This window comes from Phacochoerus africanus, chromosome 2 (assembly GCF_016906955.1).
Source record: "Phacochoerus africanus isolate WHEZ1 chromosome 2, ROS_Pafr_v1, whole genome shotgun sequence".
NCBI classification, from domain to species: Eukaryota; Metazoa; Chordata; class Mammalia; order Artiodactyla; family Suidae; genus Phacochoerus; species Phacochoerus africanus.
The window spans coordinates 184,581,994-184,608,909 of NC_062545.1; the positions used below are offsets into that span (position 1 = coordinate 184,581,994).

The 26,916-nt window shown below is 38.9% G+C and overlaps 1 protein-coding gene across 1 annotated transcript; it reads left to right on the top strand.

The window, feature by feature from the left end:
• The first annotated feature begins 431 nt into the window (after nt 1-431).
• On the top strand, nt 432-26,529 carry PSMC6 (proteasome 26S subunit, ATPase 6). Its single transcript, XM_047767345.1, has 14 exons — nt 432-582; nt 1,607-1,686; nt 1,781-1,820; nt 2,067-2,119; nt 6,538-6,605; nt 7,106-7,220; nt 9,967-10,054; nt 12,145-12,206; nt 12,291-12,414; nt 13,370-13,431; nt 15,511-15,631; nt 15,778-15,858; nt 20,037-20,108; nt 26,033-26,529. The coding sequence occupies exons 1-14, from the start codon at nt 456-458 to the stop codon at nt 26,149-26,151; spliced, it is 1,212 nt and encodes a 403-aa protein (XP_047623301.1). The 5' UTR covers nt 432-455; the 3' UTR covers nt 26,152-26,529.
• The last annotated feature ends 387 nt before the right edge of the window (nt 26,530-26,916 follow it).

Here is a 26,916-nt window from a genome sequence, read left to right on the forward strand (position 1 = left end):
TTTACTTGACCTAAGAAGTCCCAGCTGTTCTCAGCCCAGGGGCCCATCTACCTCTTACTTCACCTGGATATTATTGTCCTTTACCAAGAAGCTATCCTTGTTATACTGAGAAGCCAGTAGAGCTATATATATTAAAGAGATATGTATATTCTCTATTTCACCTCCATCTCAGTTTACTACAGCCTTTTGTGGTTCCAAGAGGTCAGTGACTCAAGCATACCAAGGCTTCTCAGATACACCAGAACAGGGCCCTGCTTTACCCACGCGGACCAGCAGGGGACAGTGTGGCCGGAGACCTCCTTTAACTCACTGCGGAGCCCTAGTGAAGGAGGCATAGAAGTTCCGGAAGAGGAGTGCAGAGGCGGGCCAACCGGAAGGGGCGGGGTCGCCCGCAAACCCGCCCTTCCAGGGAGGCTGTTCTCCCTCGCCCCGCCCCTTCCCCCGCCCAGGCGGCCATGGCCATTCCCGACATCCCCTATGAGCGACGGCTTCTCATCATGGCGGACCCTAGAGATAAGGCGCTTCAGGACTACCGCAAGAAGCTGCTGGAGCACAAGGAGATCGATGGCCGTCTCAAGGAGTGTGAGTGCACCTTTCTTTCCACATAATCTCGTGTCTGAACTCTCTTCTGTCTATGACAAAGCAGAGGCCTTTGGCCGAGCTCGGCAGCCGAGCACCGGGAATGAGAAGGCCTCGGTCCGGGGACAAGGCGCTTTGTCATCCCTCCCTGTGCTTGAAAAGCGGAGCCTCTTCGGGCGTAGAAATGGCCCAGACTGGTCCAGGTGACAGAGAGAACACCCCCAGTTCTGAGATGGAAGTGTAGATGACCAGAGGAGGAGTGGGGAAGAAGTGGGTCAGGGATGTTTCCCAGTTTGAGGTAAGGAGTGCAGTGTTGTTGGAGTCCTGGGACCCGGAGCGGGGAAAAGAGTTAAGCAAACCAAAGCAAGAGATGAAACTCGGGAAGTTGGCTCGTTAGCGGAGTGGAAAGCCCAACACAGAGCTTTAGAAAGAAGGGATCCATCGGTCAATAATAGCCCTCCTCTTCTTTCGTCGTGTTTTGAGTAGTACTCTACATGGTACACAAAGTTCCCTTTCTTCCTGAACTGAAAAGATTGTTAGGATTTTTTCTTAGTGTACCGTCAGTGAAAAGCCTGAGTGATTTAATTAAATGAGGGAAGACCATAACCATATAATTCTGTGGAGCGCCGCACCTGTGGACTTCATATGGGTTAGAAAGCCAGAGAGTAACAATCCGTGTGGGTAAGTGGAGAAGTGAGGAAGGCTCTAACTCTTTTATCATTCGAATTTGTGATCTCAAATTGAAAGTGTCAGAATGTCAATATCTGTTAAAAGTGTAACCTAAAATGTGCTCAAAGTAAGTATTGACGACCAAGAAAAGAAAAATGTGGTAATTTCTCTGCAACATTTCGTTTTTAAACATGTCATCTGCAAACGGTATTGTGCGTGTGTGTGTGTGTGGTTCGATAGAGTGGATATGAAATATATGTAAAGTGAAATAGACTTGAATTTAAGTAAAGTGAGACCTAGTGACAAACACACTGGCTAGGATTATTTAATTTAAAATATTCAAATTATATTATTTCAGTAAGGGAACAATTAAAAGAACTTACCAAGCAGTATGAAAAGTCTGAAAATGATCTGAAGGCCCTACAAAGTGTCGGACAGGTAGGTAATGGAGCTTGGGATGAGAGGGTGATGGTAATTTGCTTTGCTTTTTTAGTTCTTGGCAAAAAGTAATGCTTTTTTTTTTTTTTCTTAGATTGTGGGTGAAGTACTTAAGCAATTAACTGAAGAAAAATGTAAGTGTATTAGATTGTTAATTGGTAAAGGAAAAAAGAGTAGACTCTCCTCCCACCACCATCTTTTGAAATGCTTATTATTTTAATAACTGTAATGAGGTAGATAACATTCTTGCATAGACTAAATTTTCTTTCAATTATTGTCCTTTGGCGAACAGAAATAAAACTCAACCTTCCATCAGTGTAGGTATATTCATTTTTTTTACTTTGTAGTTTTCAATTTGTTTTTTAATTTTCTTTCTCTAGTCATTGTTAAAGCTACAAATGGACCAAGATATGTTGTGGGTTGTCGTCGACAGGTAACATTTTATTTGTATAGTGCTTTATAACTGACAAAGCACTTTCCTGTAAGTTATTTAATTCTTAAGGTAAGCAAGTCAGGCATTATGCTCATAACTCCCAAAGGTAACTTGTTTAGACATACGTAATTGTTAGCAAAGCCTGAACTCAAACTATGGATTTGACTCCTGGTAGTTTCTACTTTCTACTGAATTGCATTGCCTCACTCAGTTCTATACACTAAGAAATCAAAGAATTTTAGAACTGAAAAAATACCTCAGATTGTTTCTTTCTTTCTTTTTTTTTTGGTCTTTTTTTAGAGCCACACCCATGGCATATGGAGGTTCCCAGGTTAGGGGTCAAATCAGATCTGTAGCCACTGGCCTACACACAACCACAGCAACGCCAGCTGTGTCTGCTACCTACACTACAGCTCATGGCAATGCTGGATCCTTAACCCACTGAGCAAGGCCAGGGATCAAACCTGCGTCCTTATGGATACTAGTTGGGTTCATTACCACTGAGCCACAATGGGAACTCCTCAGATTGTTTTAATGTTGACATGAAAGTATTAGACCTTATAAGTAATATTTTATATTTAAATATAAAAATGTTACTTATATGGTACATATGTACAATGGAATATTACTCAGCTATAAAAAGAATGAAATAATGCATCTTGCAACAATATGGATGGACTTAGAGATTATCATACTAAGTCACACAAAGACAAATATCATATTATATCACTTATATGTGGTATCTAATGAAAAACAATACAAAATAATTTATTTACAAAACAGAAACAGTCACAGATTTCAAAATTAAACTTTATAGTTACCATAGGGGAAATTGTAGGGAGCGGAGGGATGAATTGGGAGGAAGGGAAATACACACTACTGTATAAAATAGGAATTAACAAGAACATCCTATATAGCACAGGGAAATTTACTCAATAATTTGTAGTAACCTATATGGGAAAAAAGAATGGCTATATGTATAACTGATTCATCTTGTTATACACCAGAAACCAATATAATATTATAAGTCAAATATACTCCAATAAAAGGGTTTTTTTTTTTTTTTTGCTTTTTAGGGCCATACCTGCAGTATATAGAAGTTCCCAGGATAGAGGTCAGATCCGAGCTACAACTGCTGGCCTACACCACAGCGGCAGCAACACCAGATCCGAGCCTACACCACAGGTCACAGCAACTCCAAATCCTTAACCCACTGAGCAGGGCCAGGGTTCAAACCTATATCCTCGTGGATGCTCATTGGATTTGTTACCACTGAGCCACCACAGGAACTCTGAATAAAAAATGGAATTTAACTGAGGGACTAGATTCAGTCTTCAGATTTTGCCTACTGTATAAGTGGGATGACATTTTCTAAACCAAAATTTTATTTTTTTATTTTCATTTAGTTTTTTGCTTTTTAGGGCCACATCCAAGGCATATGGAAGTTCCCAGGCTAGGGGTCAAATCGGAGCTACTGCTGCCAGCCTGCACCACAGCCACAGCAGCACCAGATCCAATAGCTGCATTTGTGATCTATACCACAGCTCATGGCAATGCTAGATTCTTAACCCACTGATTCTTAACTCACTTAACCCAGGGATTGCACCTGTATCCTCACGGATACTAGTTGTATTGTTTCCATTGTGTCACCATAGTGATTCCCCAAAATTTTAGATTCCTAATCTGACACAGGATTTTTATGTCCCTTTCAGGGGCCTCTGAATGCCAAAAGTTGGTGTTTCTAAGATTCGGAGATAGTTGTGTGAGGGCAAGAGAGTACATGAAAACTGGAAAATATTAGAAAAGCCAGACTATGTAATTCCTGTAGATGTAAATGTTGAAATAGCTTCATATTGATCACTTTAGCTTTTTTTCAAGTACAGTAATCCCTCCTTATCCTTATCCTTTGGGAAATGTTCAAAGACCCCCAGTGGATACCTGAAACCTGGTCATATACTGAACCCTATATATGCTGTTTTTTACATACATACCTATGATAGAGTTTAATTTAAAAATTATGGGAGTTCCTATTGTGGCTGAGCAGGTTGAGAACCTGACATAATGTCTGTGAGGATGTAAGGTCTATTCCTGGCCTTGCCAGGATCTGGTGTTGCCACATGCTGCGGCACGGGTTGCAGATGCGGCTCAAATTTGGTGTTGTCAGGGCAGTGGCTTAGACCTGCAGCTGCAGCTGCAGCTCCAGTCCGACCCCTAGCTGTTGATCTTCCATATGCTGTAGGTGTGGTCATAAAAATAAAAAGTTAAGTGCAGAAAGAAAGAAAAAAAGAAAGAGATAAAAACTTAATAATAAGATATAACAATTATAAAAATATGCAAAAGTCATGTGAATGTGGTCTCTCTCAAAATGCCTTGTACAAATTTAATGCCTTTTCCATCTTACATTCCATCTTTGGCATGTACTGTGGCCATAACATAACTTTTGTACTTTGAGGTTTGACAGCAAAACTAGCATGAATTTCTTTTTCCTCCTTCACAATTTCATGGATAGAAGATTTGTTCTTACTGTAGATCTTAGGAACCTCAGCATATTATTTTTATTCTTTCCTTATTAAGTCAAGAACTTTGCCCTCTTCAAAGAAAGTGCTTTATGGTTTCTCTTTGCCCTATTGTAATGGCCAGCATCACTACTCTTGCACTTTGGCGCCATTATTAAGATAAGGATTATATGACCACAAGTCCTGTGATACCACAACAGTGGATCCACTGACTGAGAGGGCTACTAAGTGATTAACGGGAGGGATATGTGGGGGCAAAGGGATGATTCATGTCCCAAGGACATAGCTTTCATCATGCTACTCAGAACAACATGAAATTTAAAACTTAAAATTGCTTATTTCTGGAATTTTCTGTTTAATATTTTCAAATAATTGAAAATGTGGATATGGGGGGGACTACTCTACCTGGCAATTTTTTTAACTTGATCCATTATATTAAATTTTGTATTTAACTCATCTATGTTTTAATTGGCACTAAATCCTAAATTAAGAGCTCTGCAAAATCCTGTGAAAAGGGATCAGTAATTTGTATGATTCTGAAATTGTATTAGCAAGCAGTTTTTTATACTATCAAAAAGTGGCTTAATTTTTTTAAAGTACCAGCCTGAGTGTACTTGGAATCTATTAAGATAGATTCTATCCAACCTGTCCAAATAAGTTACTCTGCCTAAACATGTCAATAAACTCTCTAGTATGACTTAACAATATATAATGCATTTACCGTAGTGTCTTATGTATAGCAAAGGCATGAATGACGATTGCTGGGTTTTCTTTTTTCCTTAGCGTTTTAATAAAAATCTCTTAAGGGGAGGAAGTTCCTGTTACGGCTCAGCAGTAACAAGCTCAACTAGTATCCATAAGGATGTGGATTTGATCCTTGGCTTTGCTCAGTGGGTTAAGGATCTGGCATTGCTGTGAGCTGTGGTGTAGGTCGAAGATGCAGCTTGGATCTGGTGTTGCTGTGTCTGTGGTGTAGGCCCAGAGCTGTAGCTCCCAGTCCATCCCTAGCCAGGGAACTTCTACATGCAGCAGGTGTAAAACTGAAAAGCAAAAAAAAACCCCCAAAAATCAAAACAAAACTCTAAGGGGAAACAGTGCATTTCCCCCTTGTCTCCTATGGTCACATAACACATTCTTCCCCAAACTATAATTTTTATTTTATTATTATTATTATTATTATTTTTTTTTTTTTGGTCTTTTTGCTATTTCTTGGGCCGCTCCAGCGGCGTATGGAGGTTCCCAGGCTAGGGGTCTAATCGGAGCTGTAGCCGCCAGCCTATGCCAGAGCCACAGCAACGCAAAATACGAGCCGTGTCTGCAACCTACACCACAGCTCACGGCAACGCCGGATCGTTAACCCACTGAGCAAGGGCAGGGAGCGAACCCACAACCTCATGGTTCCTAGTCGGATTCATTAACCACTGCGCCACGACGGGAACTTCTTAATTTTTAAAATAAGTCTAATGGATGTACCTTTAAGAGACCTCCCTTTTCTTTCTCCCAAATGTTCACAAATGGATTTCTGTAGAAATGCTTTGGTACCAATTGCTAAAGTCACTCTACTGCCATGCCTAAATCAATATAATGAGCACAACTATACTAAATAGTAAGCCTTTGAAATAAAATACTGTGGTCCATTCTTTCTTCAAAACCAAAGTCATTGCCACCTCAAACTTTGTGTACTACTGATTGCATATTTCACACTGAGATTGCACAACAGGGTATTCTTAAGAGGCAGATGGAAATAACTTTGAATTACTACTTTTATAAGCTCTTCTGTTGGCATGATGTTTATAATTTAAGTGTTCTCTCTGAGTTAAAAATGATTTTTTGTCTTCTAAATATGCTCTTGTTAGATGGTATTCCTCTTTTCAAGTGTTTATGTAACATCTTCTGTTTTAGCTTGACAAAAGTAAGCTGAAGCCAGGAACAAGAGTTGCTTTGGATATGACTACACTAACTATCATGAGGTAGGTTTCCTACTCTGTTTCGGAAAGATTTTATCCAAAATATGTGCTGCTACTTTTTTTTCTTTTTTTCCTTTTTTTTTATGGCCATACCTGTGGCATATGGCATTTCCCAGGCCAGGGGTTGATCTGGAGCTGCAGCTGCCGGCCTGTGCCACAGCCACAGCAACACCAGATCCAAGATGAATTATGACCTAATGCCACAGCTTGCAGCAACACTGGGTCCTTAACTCACTGAGTGAGGTCAGGGATGGAATCCACATCCTTACAGATACTATGTTGAGTTTTTAACCTACTGAGCCACAATGGGAACTCCCAAAATATATGCTTCTTAAAATCACTGAATATTTTGCCACTTTCTCCTTTTTACTAATTTCAGGTTAGTGTAAACATAATTTTTTTATAAGATCACCTACAGGTGCTTTCATAAGCAACTTACTTATACTCTGTAATCTGGAAAAAAACATATCTTTTAAAGACAAATGCACACCTTATCATTACAGATATTTGCCAAGAGAAGTGGATCCACTGGTTTATAACATGTCTCATGAGGACCCTGGGAATGTTTCTTATTCTGAGATTGGAGGGCTATCAGAACAGATTCGAGAATTAAGAGAGGTTGGTAGTGTATGCTTTGTTCTCTGAACTTACCGATAAATAGTACTGGTTTTAAAATGTGTGAAGAGAAAAAGAGGACGTAAAATGTGTGCAAATAGTGGTTACCGAATTCCGAATATTTAATTTTTTTGCCGAGAGAGGAATAGCACTGAAATTCTAGCTATGAAAATTACGGGCTTTTGTTAATTTGGAGATAATTTGGTGAAATTATTTACCTCTTTTTTGTGACAAAGAAGAAAAAAAGCTAAGAATAATTGATATAATCCAATGTCCATGCCATGTCATAGTAGGTTATTTGGGTCAGTGTACACTTGGATAGCATGTGTAATATAATTGTCCCTATTACCTGGTTAATTTCCCATTACCCTTATAAGAGTGAGTTATTTATGCCTTAAATATTTTATTCTACTAAAGCTGTTTGCTGTAATTTAATACAAATATTGGCTTTAGGATGGCTTAAACTTTTTAAAATTCACGTGAAGAGTCAAATCAGGATAGCCTTGCTTCACAGCACAAATGGCTTCTTAACAGTTCTCTTTTAAGCAAATTACATTGTCTAGTTGATTTCATCCTCCTTTGAGATGGAAATATTCAGGAGTGAATTTGGTTAGTTGGGATGGCCTACATTATCTGATTTAAGCTCTAAACCAGTAGTTTTCAGACTTTAGCACTTTAAATTTTCTGAAACTCTGATTAAAAATACATATTCCTAGGCCCTCTGCATGGTTTTGATGCAGTAAATTGGAAGTTGGACACAGCAGTTAGCATTCAAACAAGCATTCCAGGTGATTATGAAGCATTCCATGTTGTTGTTGTTTTTTTTTTAAATAATACTTGAGGAAGCACTGGCATAAATGTAAATAAAAGCCTATTCTTTTCACTTTGTAGGTAGGGCAAAACAAGTGATTTATGGAACAGTGAAATCTTTTACAGTGATTTGCTGCATTAGCCATGGGAACAGAATGAATTTCTCTCACAAACACACACACAAAACACGTGGACATGCAATACCCTTTTTTGTCTGCAGACACTTGAGAATATTAATTTATTACACTTTTGGCATATCTTAATCGTACCTCATGAACATGATTTTTCAGTAGAAGTTTATGTCTCAAGTTATTGGTACTGTAGAGAGTTTAAGTTGGGCAGTCAAATCCTCACTTTTTCTCTCTCTCTCTCTTTTTTTTTTGTCTTTTTAGGGCTGCACGCACGACATATGGAGGTTCCCAGGCTAGTGGTTGAATCAGAGCTGCAGCTGCTGGCCTACACCACAGCAACACCAGATCTGAGCTGCGTCTGTGACCTACACCACAGCTCACAGCAATACAAGATCCTTAACCCACTGAGTGAGGCCAGGGATCAAACCTGCATCCTCATGGATGCCAGTCAGATTTGTTTCTGCTGAGTCACAACGAGAATTCCATCCTCACTTTTTCTGATCTCTACTTTTCTTTCTTTGACTCAGTCTTAGAACACCAGAACTTACAATTTTTTAAGACTATGATAACAAGGAATTTCTTGGTGGCACAGTGGTGGATCCTGTATTGTCACTGCCGTGGCTTGGGTTGCTGCCGTGATGTGGATCTAGTCCTTGGCCCCAGGGATTTCCACATGCTGTGGGTGGGCCAAAAGACAAAAGACAAAAAAAAAAAAAAAGACTGCTATGACAAATTGCCAATGTAAGAAAATTTTATACACCAGTTCTCTTTTTTCATATTTTGGCTACTCTGTGGCAGGCATATAGAGCTCCTGGGGCAGGAATCAGATCCCAGCTGCAGTTGCAACCTAAGCTGCAGCTGCAGCAATGCCGGATCCTTAACCCACTGTGCCAGGAAGGGATTCAAACCTGCGTCTCAGCACTCCCAAGACTGCTGATGCTGTTGCGCCACAGTGGGAGGTCCAATATATACCATTTCTCAGAGGCAGTTATAACTTACCCAAGTTCCCCATTTTATAATTATTTTATGTTGTATTCAAATGCAGATTTTTTGTGGTGTAATTTTTTTCATTGAGGCGTAATTTTATGTTCAGTAAAGTACACAGATTTTTAAGTATACAGTCCAGAAGTGTTTTGACAGATTTTATGGCTTTGCAACTATCACCCTAATTAGGTGTTGTGGTTATTTTAACAAAGTGTGTTAAATAATAAATACTTTAGATTACCACATGCATTTTTTTTTGGCCATGCCGAGGCCAGGAATTGAACCTGCAACACAGCAGTAACCCCATGCCAAATCCGTAACTGCTAGTATACCAGGGACTTCCCTATATGCTTTTTAATTAATTTTTTTTTTAGGGCCTCACTCATGGCATATGGAAGTTGCTGGGCTAGGGGTCAAATTGGAGCTGCAGCTGCTGGCATATGCCATAGGCACAGCAATGCCAGATGGGAGCCACCTTCTGTGACCTACACCACAGCTCATGCTAGTGCCAGATCCATAACCCACTAATTGAGGCCAGGGAACCCTCATCCGCATGGATACTAGTTGGGTTTGTTACTGCTGAGCCATGATGGGCACTCCTAATCAATTAATTTAAAAAATACTTGAAGATTTTTAGACTTAAGGGATATTTTACATCTACCTGAAGAAATACCTCTAATACAAATGGTTTTACATAGTATGGAATTCTAAATCTATTATGAATTAAGATGTGTACACAACTCTGCTGATATTTTGCTTGAAATATTTGAAAGTACATCAAATTCTTTACTAAGTTTTTAAAAAACATTCAATTTCTTTTCTAGGTAATAGAATTACCTCTTACAAACCCAGAATTATTCCAACGTGTAGGAATAATACCTCCAAAAGGCTGTTTGTTATATGGACCACCAGGTTGGTATTGAATTATATTTGCCCCACTATGAAATAAACGAAGGAATAGGAGTTCCCAGCATGATGCAGTGGAAACAAATCCCACTAGGAACTGTGAGGTTGTGGGTTCGATCCTTGGCCTTGCTCATTGGGTTAAGGATCTGGCGTTGTTGTGAGCTGTGGTATATATCACAGACGCAGCTTAGATCTGGCATTGCTGTGGCTGTGGTGTAGCTGACATTTGTTGCTCCGATTAGACCCCCTAACCTGGTAACCTCCATGTGCCTCACGTGTGGCCCTAAAAACACAAAAAATAAATCAATAAATGAAGGAATGAATATTTAAATGGAAATTTATCTTGGGAATTCAAAGCTCCATTCTATTCAAAATAAGGAAGGGATTGAAGATGTATGTCTGCTATTTTTTTTTCCAGGTGTGCTCAGTCCTCTTGTGCCTCATAAGGTGTATCTCTTAACAGGCCATGTGATAGTAGTCAGTGGTCCTCTGTGACTCACAGACCTCTGGGTGGCCCACAGACACTTTGAGTTTATCTGCAAGGTCAGAACATACTCTCATAATGCTAAGGTGTCAACACAGTGGAAGAGCCAACTACCATCTGTGCTAATGGTACAAAACAATGAGAGTAACATTGCATATGCTGTGGCATGAATCATTTAAATCAATGGTGCAAAATAGTATAGTAGTCATTGTCTTCTTGGCCATTCGCATTTGCAGTATTGAAAAAAAGATGCCAGTTTCACTTTAAAATATCTTTGCTAAAGCAGTAAAAATTATAATTATTAAAAGTTTATTAACTCATGGAATTCCCATAGTGGCTCAGCAGTTAACGAACCTGACTAGTATCCATGAGGATGTGGCTTTGATCCCTGGCCTCTCTCAATGGGTTAAGGATCTTGCGTTGCCATGAACTGTGGTGTAGGTCACAGATATGGCTCAGATCCTACATTGTTGTGGCTGTGGTGTAGGCCAGCAGTTGCAGCTCCAGTTTGACCCCTAGCCTGGGAACCTCCATGTGCTGTGGGCATGGCCTAAAAAGTAAAAAAAAAAAAAATTTATTAACTCATGATCCTTGAATAATGTTTTGTATTCTGTGGAAAATACATATAAAGTACTTCTGTTGCATATTGAGTAAGATAGATATTTCTAGGAAAAGCACTTGTATAGTTATTTAAGTTGCCTGCTGAATTAGCTGCTTTTTAGAGAATACCATTTTTACTTGAAAGGATAATTTCAGACAGTCTGTCGTTATCAGACTGGTTATTGGTTATTCACACTGGTTGTTGGTTACCTGTCACATGTTTTTTTAAAAAAATGAAGTTAGCCCATCATATTAAAGTAAACAACTGAAACCATCTGTAACCAGTGAAGAAATTTGAGCTTTTATGCAAAAATTAGAGCCTTTGAAAACTTTACATCTGGTACTATGAGCTTAACAACTTTCAGATATGTTGATAAAAGGCATAATAAGATTGGTAATAAGAAATGTGATTTTTTTTAATATAGTATAATGAAAAATACTAGTATGTGGAAGATTTTCATAACCCATTGAATCAGTAGTTTCCAAGTAACCAATACTTGATATTACAATATCACACATAGGTAAAGGTCCATTCAGTGTGCAGCATAGACCAATGAATTTTAATATACAAGTTTCCATCTTAGTCTATTTGTAAGTAGGGTTTGATATATTTTTAAAGTATATATTCACTTTGCTTGAAATAAAATTACAAGGGATATTTTGAGTATAATTTTAAATTTTAATATTGAGAATGAAAGTGCTTTGGAATTTTAAATGGAAATTGTATTTAGGATTTGGCCCCCATTTATCAAAATTTACTGTTCAACAGATGACTTTTTTTTTTTTTTTTTTGGCTACACCCACGGCATGTGGCTACACCCACGGCATGTGGAAGTTCCTGAGCCAGGGAGGGATCAAACCTGTGCTATAGCTTTGACCTACACAACAGCTGCAGCAACACAGGATCCTTAAACTCACTGAGCCACCAGGGAACACCGTATATTACATTTTTAAGGCTTTTGAAAATTTGTTTCACTTTCCATCTAATTAGGACTTCTTTTGTTCTTTCTAGGTACAGGAAAAACACTCTTGGCCCGAGCTGTTGCTAGCCAGCTGGATTGCAATTTCTTAAAGGTAAAGGGAGGATTCTTGTAGCTGTTGAAATTAAATTTTATTTGAACTGTCTTATGTTTACCTTGATGTTTTTCCTTTAATCAGGTTGTGTCTAGTTCTATTGTAGACAAGTACATTGGTGAAAGTGCTCGTTTGATCAGAGAAATGTTTAATTATGCCAGGGACCATCAGCCATGTATCATTTTTATGGATGAAATAGATGCTATTGGTAAGAATAACACTTTTTAAATTTAAACTTTTCTTGAGAGTGATAGGAAATATTTTTTAGATCTAAGTGAGCTTCCCCTCCTTTCCTCATTGCTAATTGCAGCTTGTGTGAAGTAGCAAACTGAATTGAATGTTACTTTTAAACAATTAAGAGGCGTTCTTGCTGTGGCACAATGGGTTAAGAATCTGATTGCGGCAGCTTGGGTCGCTCCAGGGGCACAATGGGTTAAGAATCTGATTGTGGCAGCTTGGGTCGCTCCAGAGGCATGGGTTAGGCACGATTTAATCCCCAGCCTGGCACAGTGGGTTAAAGGATCTGGCATTGCTGCAGCTATGTCATAGGTCACAGCTGAGGCTCAGATTTAATCCCTGGCCTGGGAACTTACGTATGTCATGGGTGCAGCCATAAAATTAAAAAAAAAGTTTAGGAGTTCCCGTCGTGGCGCAGTGGTTAACGAATCCGACTAGGAACCATGAGGTTGTGGGTTTGATCCCTGCCCTTGCTCAGTGGGTTAACAGTCCGGCGTTGCCATGAGCTGTGGTGTAGGTTGCAGACGCGGCTCGGATCCCACGTTGCTGTGGCTCTGGCATAGGCCGGTGGCTACAGCTCCGATTCAACCGCTAGCCTGGGAACTTCCATATGCCGAGGGAGCGGCCCAAGAAATAGCAACAACAACAAAAAAGACAAAAGACAAAAAAAAAATTAAAAAAAAAAGTTTAACCTATTTTAATAGATAACTTCTAACATTGAGAAAGTTTAACCAATTTTAATAAATAACTTCTAACATTGAGAAAATGAGAGCAGTTATACTAAAATCAATTTGTCAGCATAATTCTTGCTAATTAATTTCATCTTAATGTTTTAAGTCCTAGACACTATTATTTTTGTATTGCTTTCTTAAATGATGCTCAAAGAGGTAGAGTAATGCACATGAGTTTCCATATTGTTATTTTAGGTGGTCGTCGGTTTTCTGAGGGTACTTCAGCTGATAGAGAGATTCAGAGAACTTTAATGGAGGTAATATTTGGTAAAGGGGGTTTATAAAACAATCAATGTTTATGAAACGAAGACGTGAACATTGGATATTTAAAGGTCAAAATATGTGCAGTGGTTTAACTGAAGAATGCACTTAAGTATGGAATTTGAAATACAGGAATGAACACTTTTCTCTACCAGTAAGAAAATGAGTACTAGAAAATAAGTATATCTAGAGAATTTCATTTGATTTACAGCTGTATTCTGTTTTTGGAGCAGACCAGCCATTGAAATAGTTAAATTATGTTATTGTGAATGTGATCTTGCATTAGCTTTATTAAGATACTTTGAGTGGAGTTCCCGTAGTGGCTCAGCGGTAACAAACCTGATTAGTGTCCATTAGGATTCAAGTATGATCCCTGGCCTCACTCAGTGGGTTAAGGATCTAGTGTTGCTGTGAGCTGTGGTGTAGGCTGTAGATGCTACTCGCATCTGGAGTGGTTGTTGGGTAGGCCAGTAGCTACAGCTCTGATTTGGTCCCTTGCCTGGGACCCTCCATATGCAGCAGGAGTGGCCCTAAAAAAAAAAAAAAAAAAAAAAAAAGATGCTCTATGAGTAACATATTAAAACTGGTGGCAATAAATGAATTATAATTATGTATGCAGCTGCTCTAAAAATTACTAATACTTTCCTCTCTTGCTTTCTTGCTGAAAATAAAACTATTTTAGTTTTGATTATTGAAGATGGGTGATGCGATATTGAAATTAATATAAAGCTTTTTTCTACTCCAGATTCTGTGAGAGAGATAGCAAGATTTCAAGCACATTTTCCAACTTCTGTAAATACATAGGTAGCATAGGTAACGCATTGTCAATTTCTATCTCGATAGGGATATTTAAAAATTGCTTTTCATAAATTGGTCTGATGAGAAAATGCAAAATATTTTAAAATTGTGGAGTCTCTCAGAAGCCATAAATTGAGGTATTTTAAAAACAACACAGATAATAGTTTTATTCATGTAATTGATATATTGTTAGCTAACATTTTTTGAATGTTAGACATACCTTGTTTTTTTGGCTGTGGCATGCAGCAGCTTGATGTGGGATCTCAGTTCCTATACCAGGGATTGAATCTGGGCCACTGTCATGAAAGTACTGAGTCCCAACCACTGGACCACCAGGGAGTTCCCAGTGTTAGACATATTAACATAAAGAAATAGCTTTGTTTTAAAAAGTTTGTTGACTGCAGTTAGGTTTTTCAACATTTCTATTTAAGAAAATTTTAGGAATTGAAGGAAATGTGTTAAGTGTGTCAATGTATTTATGTATAATAGAATTATTTGAAATGATATTTAATAGATTTATTATCAAACTCATAGAAAATCATTGTGTCTAGTTATCTAGTGTAAATTTTATGTCTGGCATACCATAAGCACTTTAAACTTTAGTTTTAATTATTTTAAAAAGTAATTGTAACAAAAAAATGCAAACATTGGAAATCAGATCCACATAGTTTCATAGTTCTTAAATAGATGGATGCTTCAGATTTATTAGATCTGATAGCTATAAAAAGGTATATAGTTAAATAATCTATCTTGGAACTTTTAGGATGGAAAATATATCCCTTTGTAACATAGAAAAAAATACGGAGTTCCTGTCGTGGCGCAGCAGAAACGAATCTAACTAGAAACCATGAGGTGGCAGGTTCGATCCCTGGCCTTGCTCAGTGGGTTCATAGGGATCCGGCGTTGCTGTGAGCTGTGATGTAGGTCGTGGATGAAGTTTGGATCTGGCATTGCTGTGGCTGTGGTATAGGCTGGCAGCTCTAGGGAGACCCCTAGCTGTAGTTAGACCCCTAGCCACAGCTGTAGCTAGACCTCTAGCTGTAGTTAGACCCCTAGCCTGGGAACCTCCATGTGGTACGGGTGTGGTCCTAAAAAGCAAAAAAAAAAAAAAAAAGTGAGAAAAATATGATTCCATCAAATGCTCATACTAAACATTACATATGTATAAGCAACACATTTCATGGTCTTAGGCATATAAAAGTTGTGTGCTGTATTTTTTAATGATTGGGATGTTTTATAAAATATACTTTGATTTTGATTCACAAATATATTCCTAGTTACTAAATCAAATGGATGGATTTGACACTCTACATAGAGTTAAAATGATCATGGCTACAAACAGACCAGATACACTGGATCCTGCTTTGCTTCGTCCAGGAAGATTAGATAGAAAAATACGTGAGTTGAGTTTTTTTTCCTGCTGTCTGTTTCCCGTTTTCTGTGTCTTTTTCTCCTCCCATACCTCCAGCCTACCTCCTACTTTAAAAGACAAAAAAAAAAAAACCTGACTGTAAGAGAATTTCTTATAATTTTCTTATTTTCAGATATTGATTTACCAAATGAACAAGCAAGATTAGATATATTGAAAATCCATGCAGGTCCCATTACAAAGCATGGTGAAATAGGTAAGAAAATAACCAATTTTGTATATATTTACATTTGGTAAATGAAACAAAAAGCTATTGGATATCACTGATAGTCTATCAAATCTGGTCTTAAATTCAGCTAAACATTTTTGAGCATTTGCTGTATGCTAGGAATTGTTTTGTAAGTGCTGAAGATATAGCAATGAACAAAACAGGCAAATTCCAACCTTTATATAACTTATATTCTTGACCAGAAAGACAGGTGAAGTAGAATATTCAGTTGACCCTTAAACAATGTGGGTTTGAACTCTTTTATGTGGATTTTTTTTTCAGTATTAAATGCTTCAGTACAGCTTAGTTGGGGATGGTTGAATCCACAGTTGGAGAACAGTGGAAACAGAAGGCTGTTTATAAGCTATGCACAGATTTTCACCTATGTGGATGGTTGGCGCCCATAATTCCTCAGTTGTTCAAGAGTCAATTGTATAGTATGTTAGGTGATGATAAGTGCTACACAGAAAAATAAAGCAAGGAAAGGGGAATAGGTAATGCCAGGAGCAGGCATGAATAATACATTTTTAAGTGGAAGTGGGTAGAGAGCAGCATGGGCAAGCACAGAGAAGGACTTACCAAGGTGATTTTTAAGCAATGACCTAAAAAGTGGAAGAGCTAGATATGAATATTTGGAGAAAAATCATAAAGAGGGAGCATCAGGTAAGAAGACCTTGAAGCAGGTTCATGTCTAGAACATTCTAGGAGCAGCAAAGAGGTCAAGGTGTCTGCAGCAGAGTTAATGGTACAGTAGCGAGTGAAATAAGTCATAGAAGTAATAGGGCTCAGATTGTGTAGGGCCTTACTGAGGTATTGTGTAGGAACTTTGCCTTTTATTTTCAGTGACTTGGATGCCATTGGAGGATTGTAAGCTGAGGAATGATAGGATCTTTTTTATTAATTTTTATATTATAGAATGTTAAAAGCAGAGATGAGAGTATAATCTTATCAGCTCTTCTGTGAACTGTGTAGGTAGCAGACGTGACTTGGATCTTGAGTTGCTGTGGCTGTGGTGTAGGCTGGCAGCTGTAGCTCTGATTTGACCCCTAGCCTGGGAACATCTGGCCCTAAAAATAAAAAAGAAAAGAAAAAAGATTCTGAACTTATTTTGAATGTAGAGATGACAGGACTTGCTTATGAATTAGAAGTAAGGTGTGAGCTGACGAAAAGAACCAGGGAATACTTAGGTTTTTGACTCATGTGATGGGGAAGATGGAATTGCCATCAATTAAAGTTAAGGGAAGACTGGAATGATTAGGTTTTAAAGGGAGAATTATAACTATAATTCTGGCAGCATTAAATTGGAAATGCATAGTTCCTGTTGTGACGCAGGGGAAAGGAATCGGACTAGAACCGTGAGGTGGTGGGTTCAATCCCTGGTCTCGCTCAGTGGATTAAGGATCTGATGTTGCCTTGAGCTGTGGTGTAGGTCTCAGACTCGGCTCAGATCTGGTGAGGCTGTGGTATAGGCCAGCAGCTTTAGACTCCTAGCTTGGGAACCTCCACATGCCCCAGGTGCGGCCCTAAAAAAAGCCAAAAAAAAAAAGTTGAGATGCCAATTAGATAGCGATAAAGATGTTAATAATTCTCCATGCACAAATAGTTCATTGGAGTGGCCTATGCTAAAGTTGTAAATATTGGTAATATCAGCATAAGTATGTTTGCAAGGAAGTGAATGTGCTTAGAGAAGAGATTAAAAAATGGCTACTTCCAACATTAAGTTGAGGGGAAAAACCATCAAAGAAGACTGAGAAAGCACAGTCACAGAGTTGGGAGTTTACCAGGAGCTAATGCTGTCCTGGGAGATAAATGAAGAAATTGTTATAAGGAGGGATTAATTTCCTGTCAAATGCTGACAATGGGTTTGATAAGAAGAGTTCTGAGATTGGATGTGCTATGTGAAGATCACTGGGGCCTCATCAAAAGAAATTTCTCTGGAGTGGTAGGAGTGAACCTTGTTCAGATGGCTATCAGAGAGATGAGGACGAGAGCCTTTGAGTTTAGACAGCTCTTTCAAGGAGTTCTCTAGCAAAGGGAAGAAGAGAAGAAATGGAGATGAGGCTTTGGGGGAATTTTCTTTAAGGTGGAAGAACTTACAACACTTTTTTTGTGCTAATGGGAATGATCTAGGAGAGAGACAAGTTGATAATGCACTTTTTTGGAAGAGAGGTTGGCTTTGTTTATGAGCACAGACATCTAGGAAATAAGTATATATAGATGCTGATGATAATAGGTTTTCAAATATGACAGGTGAATAGAGAATTTTTCTTCTCTTTTTTTTTGTTGCTTTTTAGGACTGCCCCTGCGGCATATGGAAGTTCCCAGGCTAGGGGTCAAATAGGAGCTACAGCTGCTGGCCTGTGCCACAGCCGCAGCAACATCAGATCCTAGCTGTGTCTTCGACCTACACCACAGCTCAAGGTAATGTTGGATCTTTAACCCACTGAGCGAGGCCAGGGATCAAACCTGCAACCTCACGGTTCCTAGTCAGATGTGTTTCTGCTGTGCCACGACAAAAACTCCCGAGAGTTTTTCTTCTGAATGGTTTTATTTTTTTAGTGAATTAGGAAGCAGCTTTGGAGTGAAGATGGGAAAGTATTGTTGGAGATTTGAGGACAGAGGAGAAGTTATAAAATAGTTATCTTCTATAGAAATGAGAAAGTGGACTAGGATAAAATCCAGCAAACCATGTATTCTATTGTGGGCCAAATTATACCTGCCTTCTGTTTTTGTAAATTATGTTTTGTTGTAACACAACACCACCCATTTATTCACTTATTGTCTATATCTGCTTTCCCATGACAACAGTAGAAATGAGTAGTTTTGACAGAGACCATATTACCTATAAGGCCTAAAATATTTACTGTCTTGTCCATTACAGAAAGTGTGCTGACCTCTGAACTACGGGAATGTAGCGTAATTGCCAGGCAGCTTTAAAAACTCTTTTAAAAAGTTAGTGGTCCAAAATAATTAGAAATAGTTGATCATTGCCTTTCTCATTACTCATGTGAAAGAGTTTGGAGCTGAAAAGATTGAGCTGAATTTAGAAGCTTCTTCCGGAGTTCCCGTCGTGGCGCAGTGGTTAACGAATCCGACTAGGAACCATGAGGTTGCGGGTTCGGTCCCTGCCCTTGCTCAGTGGGTTAACGATCCGGCGTTGCTGTGAGCTGTGGTGTAGGTTGCAGACGCGGCTCGGATCCCACGTTGCTGTGGCTCTGGTGTAGGCTGGTGGCTACAGCTCTGATTAGACCCCTAGCCTGGGAACCTCCATATGCCTCGGAAGCGGCCCAAGAAATAACAAATAGACAAAAAAATAAAAAAATAAAAAAAAATAGAAGCTTCTTCCGATACTGAGCGCTTCCTTGGTGCCAGGTACTGTGCTATTTTGAGGAATCTGTTCTCAAGAAGCTTACATGAACTTGAGCCTGAATGACATCTAATTAGTGAATTATCTGTGCGATTTCAAGTAGAGGTTGACATACTCTAGATTGCCTGATAAAGGGTGTCTTATTAGTTATTCACGTTATAGTAGCCTGTGCTGTCTCTTCTCTCCATTTTCTATATCCAGTCCATAACTGCTACCCTAAACCAGCAGCCCTTCATTTTAAGTCTACCATGTGGAGAGAAAAGTCACTTAACTATTAACTGTTATCATAAATCCGTTACCTCAACACTTGGAGCTTTCACAGAAACCAGAAAAGCTAGCAAGTGCTTACTCTAGCATTTAACAATTCTTTATGATAAAATGATGTCTGATGACTATGATTAGTATATTTTATATTTGGCTTGTATGATTAAATTTCATTGTGGTTGCAGTTGATTTTGAATATTTGAGATTTATTCAACTTGTTACAGTTTTAATGTCATACCTTGACAGATACCTGAAGTTCACATGCATATAACTGTTGCATGTGTAGTAACAGGTTATGATGCCTTGAGATCTTGGTATTTCTTGGTTTTACAGTTTCAGAAGTATGTTTATTTCTGCTTGGTGCTTGTTTACTTAATAGAAGTATTGTTTTTGGTTGTTAATATTGTGGGGTGTTAACAGAGATGATATCTGGCTGACAAAATTCAAAGTAAGTTCTTCATTTAATTTTCTATATTGACATAAATGAAGAAAAGTTTTTTTTTTTTTATTAAATTGCAGTATTTTTACTAAACAGATTATGAAGCAATTGTGAAGCTTTCAGATGGCTTTAATGGAGCAGACCTGAGAAATGTTTGTACTGAAGCAGGTAAGGGTTTTGTGTTTTGTTTTTTTTTTTTTTTTTGGTCTTTTTGCCTTTCCTAGGGTTGTACCCACGGCATATGGAGGTTCCCAGGCTAGGTGTCTAATCGGAGCTGTAGCTGCCAGCCTTTGCCAGAGTCACAGCAACACCAGATCAGAGCCGCATCTTCAACCTACACTACATCTCACAGCAATGTCGGATCCTTAACCCACTGAGCAAGGCCAGGGATCGAATCCTCGACCTCTTGGTTCCTAGTCGGATTCGTTAGCCACTGAGCCACGATGGGAACTCCTGAAGCAGGTAAGGGTTTAAAGAACAGTTTTTACTATTGATTTTGATTTGTTTAATTTGCTAAAAATGTGTTTGGGTCTGTGCAAAAGCAGAGCCTGAGCTTTGCAAGGATTTGAGTGCTTGTTGTTTCTGGGAAATTGATTCTAAGAAGTAGGAGAGAATGGGTCAAGTGAGATGGAAAGAGAAAGCTGTTATAAGGGTATATATACCATTGAAGTAACTGTTACAGACAAGATGGGTTTGATTTTGATGAGACTGCAGAGAAACAGAATTTTTTCCAGATTATCTGGCTGAAATAAGGGAGACTGGAGCATTCATTTACCAGCATTCATTCTCCATTGGATGAGTTCCCCTTGGGGATTTTAACTCCTTTGCACTTACGGATACCTTAGGCTAGAATGTGTGAAAGACATGGCATGTGATGGCATGTCTGGCTCCATGAAGTAAGTCCGAGACCATACCTAATTTTCTGCTATACCTGTGGCAGAATTCTGATTGGGTAGGGGTATCTGCTGCAAAATGGATGACATGTCTTCTGATACTAGTCTGTCGGCAATTAGCTTTGAAAGACTGATTTATGAATTTTCTGTTTGGAGTTCCTGTTGTGGCTTAGTGGGTTAAGAAACCCGACTAGTATCCATGAGGATGTAGGTTCAATCCCCAGCCTTGCTCAGTGGGTTAAGGATCCAATGTTGCCACAAGCTACAGTGTAGGTCACAGATGCAACTCGAATCCAGCGTTGCTGTGACTAAGGTGTAGGCTAGCAACTACAGCTCTGATTTGATCCCTAGACTAGGTAGGCTCTTCCGTATGACATAGGTGTGGCCTTAAAAAAAAAAAAAATTTCATGCAGCTTGTAGAAATGTAGTAGTTTTTTAATATAATTTTCTGGTTTGTGTGATCCTATTTTTATACCAAGTGGCTATAAAACCCTACAGAGAGTCATTTAGTCTTTATCCTTGTACAGAATCTTAAAATCAAAAAAATTAATTTCTACAGTAATTTTTAGTCTTTGTCCTCGTACAGAATCTTAAAATCAAAAAAATTAATTTCTACAGTAATTTTTATAGTTACTGACTTTCGTAGGTTGCAGATGAAAAATTTTTAAGTATTGCAGTAAGTGATTTGCTCTTGTTTTCATATCACCTTTAGCCTTATTTTAACATTTCTTGTAAATTCAACAAGAGGCTGCTCAGACATGGCTTCTCCATAGGAGTATCTTCATGAGTATACTATGACTCAGTATCTGGATTAAAGATCTGCAGGTCTAGAAATTCTCAGTACAAATCACAGTAAATCATGCTTATAAAGACTTACTAATAAACAAAAATAATAAGTAAACTCCTGTCACCTGAACTACTTGGAGTAACTTAATGACATTCTCTTTCCAAAATCTACGCTGGACTAAATTTTTTTTTTTTTTTTTGTCTTTTAGGGCTGTACCTGGGGCGTGTGGAAGTTCCCAGGCCTCCAATTCAGGGTTTGAATTGGAGCTACAGCTGCTGGCCTATGCTATAGCCACAGCAACAGCAACAGTAACTCAGGATCTGAGCTTGGTCGGCCACACTGCAGCTCATGGCAATGCTGGTTCCGTAACCCGCTGAGCGAGGCCAGGGATCAAACCCATGTCCTCATGGATACTAGGAGGGTTCGTTACTGCTGAGCCACGATGGGAACTCCCAAATATTTTTTGCTTTTTTTTTTTTGCTTTTTAGGGCTGCACCCGAAGCATATGGAGGTTCCCAGGCTAGGGGTCAAATTTGGGCTACAGCTGCCAGCTTATGCCACAGCCACAGCAACATCAGATCCAAGCCACATCTGGGACCTACCCCACAGCTCATGATAACGCCGGATCCTTAACCTACTGAGTGAGGCCAGGGGGTGAACCCGCAACCTCATGGTTCCTAGTGAGATTCCTTTCTGCTGGGCAGGACAGGAACTCCTTTTTTTTTGTTTTTCTTTCTGAAACTCCTAAATTTTTATTGGATGATTGCTTTGGTGAAATTGGAATCCAAACAAAAGCAGTACCATAATCTTAAAGGCTGGTACCATTAAATTATGACATTCTCTTTTTTCCCCCTTATTTATTTATTTATTTTATTTATTTTTTGTCTTTTTAGGGCCACACCTACGGAAGTTCCCAGACAAGGGGTCTAATCAGAGCTGTTGTCGCCGGCCTACGCCAGAGCCACAGCAATGCCAGATCTGAGCCATGTTTGCGACCTACACCACAGCTCATGGCAACACCAGATCCTTAACCTACTGAGCGAGGCCATAGATTGAATCTGCAACCTCATGGTTCCTAGTCGGATTCGTTTCTGCTGCACCATGATGGGAACTCCCCTTTTCTCCCATATTTAAAAAAATTATTTTTACCTATTTCCACTGAAGAGCTATAATTTTTTTTATGGGTTAAAGTTTAAGCTTTTTAACTGGATGAGGTATTCTCATCTGGATACATACTGGAATTTTATTTATTTATTTATTTATTAGATCAACCCTTTTTTTTTTTTTTTTTTCCGTCTTTTTAGGGCCACACCCATGGCAAATGGAAGTTCCCAGGGTAGGGGTCAAATTGGAGCTGTACACCGGCCTACACCACAGCCACAGCATTGCTGGATCTGAGCCTCGTCTGGGAGCTACACCACAGCTCACTGCAATGCTGGATCCTTAATCCACTGAGCGAGGCCAGGGATTGAACCCATGTCCTCATGGATACTAGTTAGATTCGTTAACCACTGAGTCACAGCAGGAACTTAAAGCCTTTTTTGTTAACATATCTTTAGCAAAATATATTTGATTGAATTATAGTTGTCTTTTCCATTCAAATCCTAAGATTATCATCCTTTTGGATTAGAATGTATCACAGATTCACTTATTCACTAAATAATTATTGGAAACAGTAATATGCACAAGGTTTGGAAAAATAACTTGATTAATTTAGTTGTAGCCTTCTAAACAAGTTTTAAAACTTTACTATTTATTTTTTGCTTTTTAGGGCTGCACCTGCTGCATACAGAGGTTCCCAGACTAGGGGTCGAATTGGAGCTGCAGATGCTGGCCTATGCCACAGCCGCAGCAGCATTAGATCCTAGCCATGTCTGCGACCTACACCACAGCTCACCGCAGCACCAGATCCTTAACCCACTGAGTGAGGCCAGGAGTTGAATCTGAAACCTCATGGTTCCTAGTTGGGTTTGTTTCCGCTGCGTCACAATGGGAACTCTAAAACTTTACTATTTAAAAACTAGTCATTTCCGGAAGTTCCCTGGTGGTGCAGTGGGTTCAGGATCTGGCATTATCACTGCTGTGGTTTGAGATGCTGCCGTGCTGGTTTGATGCTGGCCCTGGAACTTTTGCATGCTGCTGCATGCAGGGGAGAATAAAAAAACCAGTCATTTCCAGTTACCTGGCTTCTGAGGACAGCATAGAATGGCTGTTGCCAAGATTCCTTATGTAGACATCCTAAAAGGGAAGACAGGAAATAACTCTTGAAATTTTTTTTCCCCCGTTTTTGACCACCCTGTGGCATATGGAGTTGCTGGGCCACGGATCAGATCTTATCTATAGTTGCATCCTACACCACAGCTTCGGCAAGGCCGGATCCTTAACCCACTGTCTTGGGCCAGGGATGGAACCTGTGTCCCAGTGCTGTAGAGACACGGCCACAGCAGGAACTCCACCCTTGAAATTTTCTGTTGCATCCTACTCATTTTATGTAAGTGAAAATTGAGTATAAGCAGATCCTCAATGAAAATACTACTAGGATTTATTTGATAGATAGTGATAACTTACCAACTTTATCATGATATTAGAATTGTTTCAATGATACAACTAATGTATAAAAACAAACAAACAAACAAAAAAACCCTTTTCCCACCTTGTCAGGTAGTATTTCTTGTCTGAAACTGGAAAGAAAAAAATTGAACTGTGATATATGAATATGAAAATCATAAGATATCAATTTGTACATAAAAAAGGTATATTTTCTTACTTGAATAATGCCACTGATTTTTGTTAAAGCCTACTACTGTTGACGTTCTTTAATTTTTATTCTTTAAGTTTTTGATTATTAGCAAGGAAAAGCCAAAAAATTTATTGGAGGGGTTCTGTGTTTTCCAAAGCATACATGTTCTCCCTCCTTCCAGGGAATTTCTTGCCTGTAGAGATAGGAAACTGTTGACTGAAATGAATATGTATTGTTGATAGTTGGGTTTTCTTTTGCTCTTTCAAGATGCCATTGGATACAGGGATTGTGTAAGCTGGATTTTTATCTATCTATTTATTTTTGCCTTTTAAGGCCGCACTTGGGGCATATGGAGGTTCCCAGGCTAGGGTCAAATTGGAGCTACAGCTGCTGGCCCACGCCACAGCCACAGCAATGTGGGAACCGTGGGATCTGAGCTGCATTTGTGACCTGCACCACAGTCCATGGCAACAACAGATCCTTAACCCGTGAGAGAGGCCAGGGATTGAACCCACATGCTCATGGATCCTAATGGAGGGAACTCCTTAAGCTGGATTTTAAATATCCAGATACTTGTCTTGTTTTGATTTGTAAAATAATGTTTACTATAGCTATGGAAATTAATTGAACAATGATAGTGGTTTTTAACATATTAGAACGCTTTCTGAGAAGTATTACATCTAGACTTCTTCACATTCCATAGTATAATATTACACTATTTAGTTTTCTTCAAAAAAAATTTTTTTTTTCTTTTTACGGCCACTCTTGTGGCATATGGAAATTCCCAGGCTAGGGGTGGAATCTGGGCTACAGCTGTCTTCCTACACCACAGCTGCAGCCACGCCAAATCCGAGCCTCCTCTGTGACCTGTGCCACGGCTCATGGCAACCCATTGAGCCAGGTCCTTAACCCATTGAGCAAGGCCAGGGATCAAACCCAATACATCATGGATACTAGTCGGGTTCTTAACCCACTGAGCCGCAACAGAAACTCCAAATTTTTTTTTTAATTGAAATATAATTGACATGTTAGTTTTATGTGTACAACGTAATGATTTGGTATTTGTACATATTGTTAAATTATCACCACAATAAATCTAGTTTACATTCCATCATCCCACATAAAAAAGTATTTTTTTCTCATGATGAGAACTTTTAGGAGTTCCCGTCGTGGTGCAACAGAAATGAATCCAACTAGGAACCTAGGAACCGTGATGTTGTGGGTTTGATCCCTGACCTTGCTCAGTGGGTTAAGGATCCTGCGTTGCCATGAGCTGTGGTGTAGATTGCAGATGCAGCTTGGATCTTGCATTGCTGTGGCTCTGGCATAGACTGGCAGCTACAGCTCCTATTGGACCCTAGCCCGGTAACCTCCATGTGCCACAGGTTTGGCACTAAAAAGCCAAAAAAAGAAGCAGCAGCAGCAAAATTCTCTATGTTCCTAAAAAGCCAAAAAAAGAGAACTTTTAAGATCTGCTCTCAGCAACTTTTAAATATACAAAGCAGTATAAATAAGTATAGTCACCATGCTGTACGTTACATCCCCAGGACTTACTTAAGTGGATGTTTGTACTTTTTGACCACCTTCACCATTTCACCTACCCCCCTTTTTTTTCCTTATAATAAATAATTCAGTATTATATATAACAGTAACATTGTTTTATTCTCCACAGGTATGTTTGCAATTCGTGCTGATCATGATTTTGTAGTACAGGAAGACTTCATGAAAGCAGTCAGAAAAGTGGCTGACTCTAAGAAGCTAGAGTCTAAGTTGGACTACAAGCCTGTGTAATTTACTGTAAGGTTTTTGATGGCTGCATGACAGATACTAGCTTAATGTAAAAATAAACTTAAGGAAAATAATGTGTGTATTGGCAATGATCTCAATAATAGCATATGAATAAATATATATGAATAACATTGTAAAAATTAGTAATTCAGTAATCTTGCTTTTAAGACGTACAGAAGAAATTTGAATGTTTGTTAATGTTGCATTTATTGCAGCAGGTTATAAGAGTATGTTGAAGTTTTTCGTATTTGCTGTGTATTTTGTAAAACCTTGAAAATGGTTTGAGATAGTAGTACAGAGAGCATTTCTTACAACTTATTTTATATCATTTGTTTTCTTCATCCTAAAATTTAATAAAATCTGTTTGATTCAGTTCTCCTACATATATTCTTGTCTTTTATGAAACTACATTTACTTTGGTCCATTAAATTCTTAGTAAAAACTATTTAATAACCAAGATGAAATTGTATTTATGTCATAGACTTTTGAATTTTATTTTTGTCTTTTGTCCTGTTAGGACCTCACCCATGGCATATGGAGGTTCCTAGGCTAAGGGTCTCATCAGTGCTGTAGCTGCTGGCCTATGCCACAGCCACAGCAATGCCAGATCTGAGCCATGTCTATGACCTACACCACAGCTCACAGCAACATGCAATCCTTAACCCACTGACTGAGGCCAGGGATCGAACCCACAACCTCATGGTTCCTAGTCAAATTTGTTTCTGTTGCACCACGACGAGAACTCCTTGACTTTTATTTTAAAAGAGT

What these genes read in the sequence shown, in the direction of transcription:
- PSMC6 (XM_047767345.1), top strand. Translation starts at nt 456, where the DNA reads ATGGCCATTCCCGACATCCCCTATGAGCGACGGCTTCTCATCATGGCG. An exon ending in CCCTACAAAGTGTCGGACAG is followed by an intron (nt 1,687 to 1,780) that starts GTAGGTAATGGA and finishes TTTTTTTCTTAG; the next exon opens with ATTGTGGGTGAAGTACTTAA. An exon ending in TTCAGAGAACTTTAATGGAG is followed by an intron (nt 13,432 to 15,510) that starts GTAATATTTGGT and finishes ATATATTCCTAG; the next exon opens with TTACTAAATCAAATGGATGG.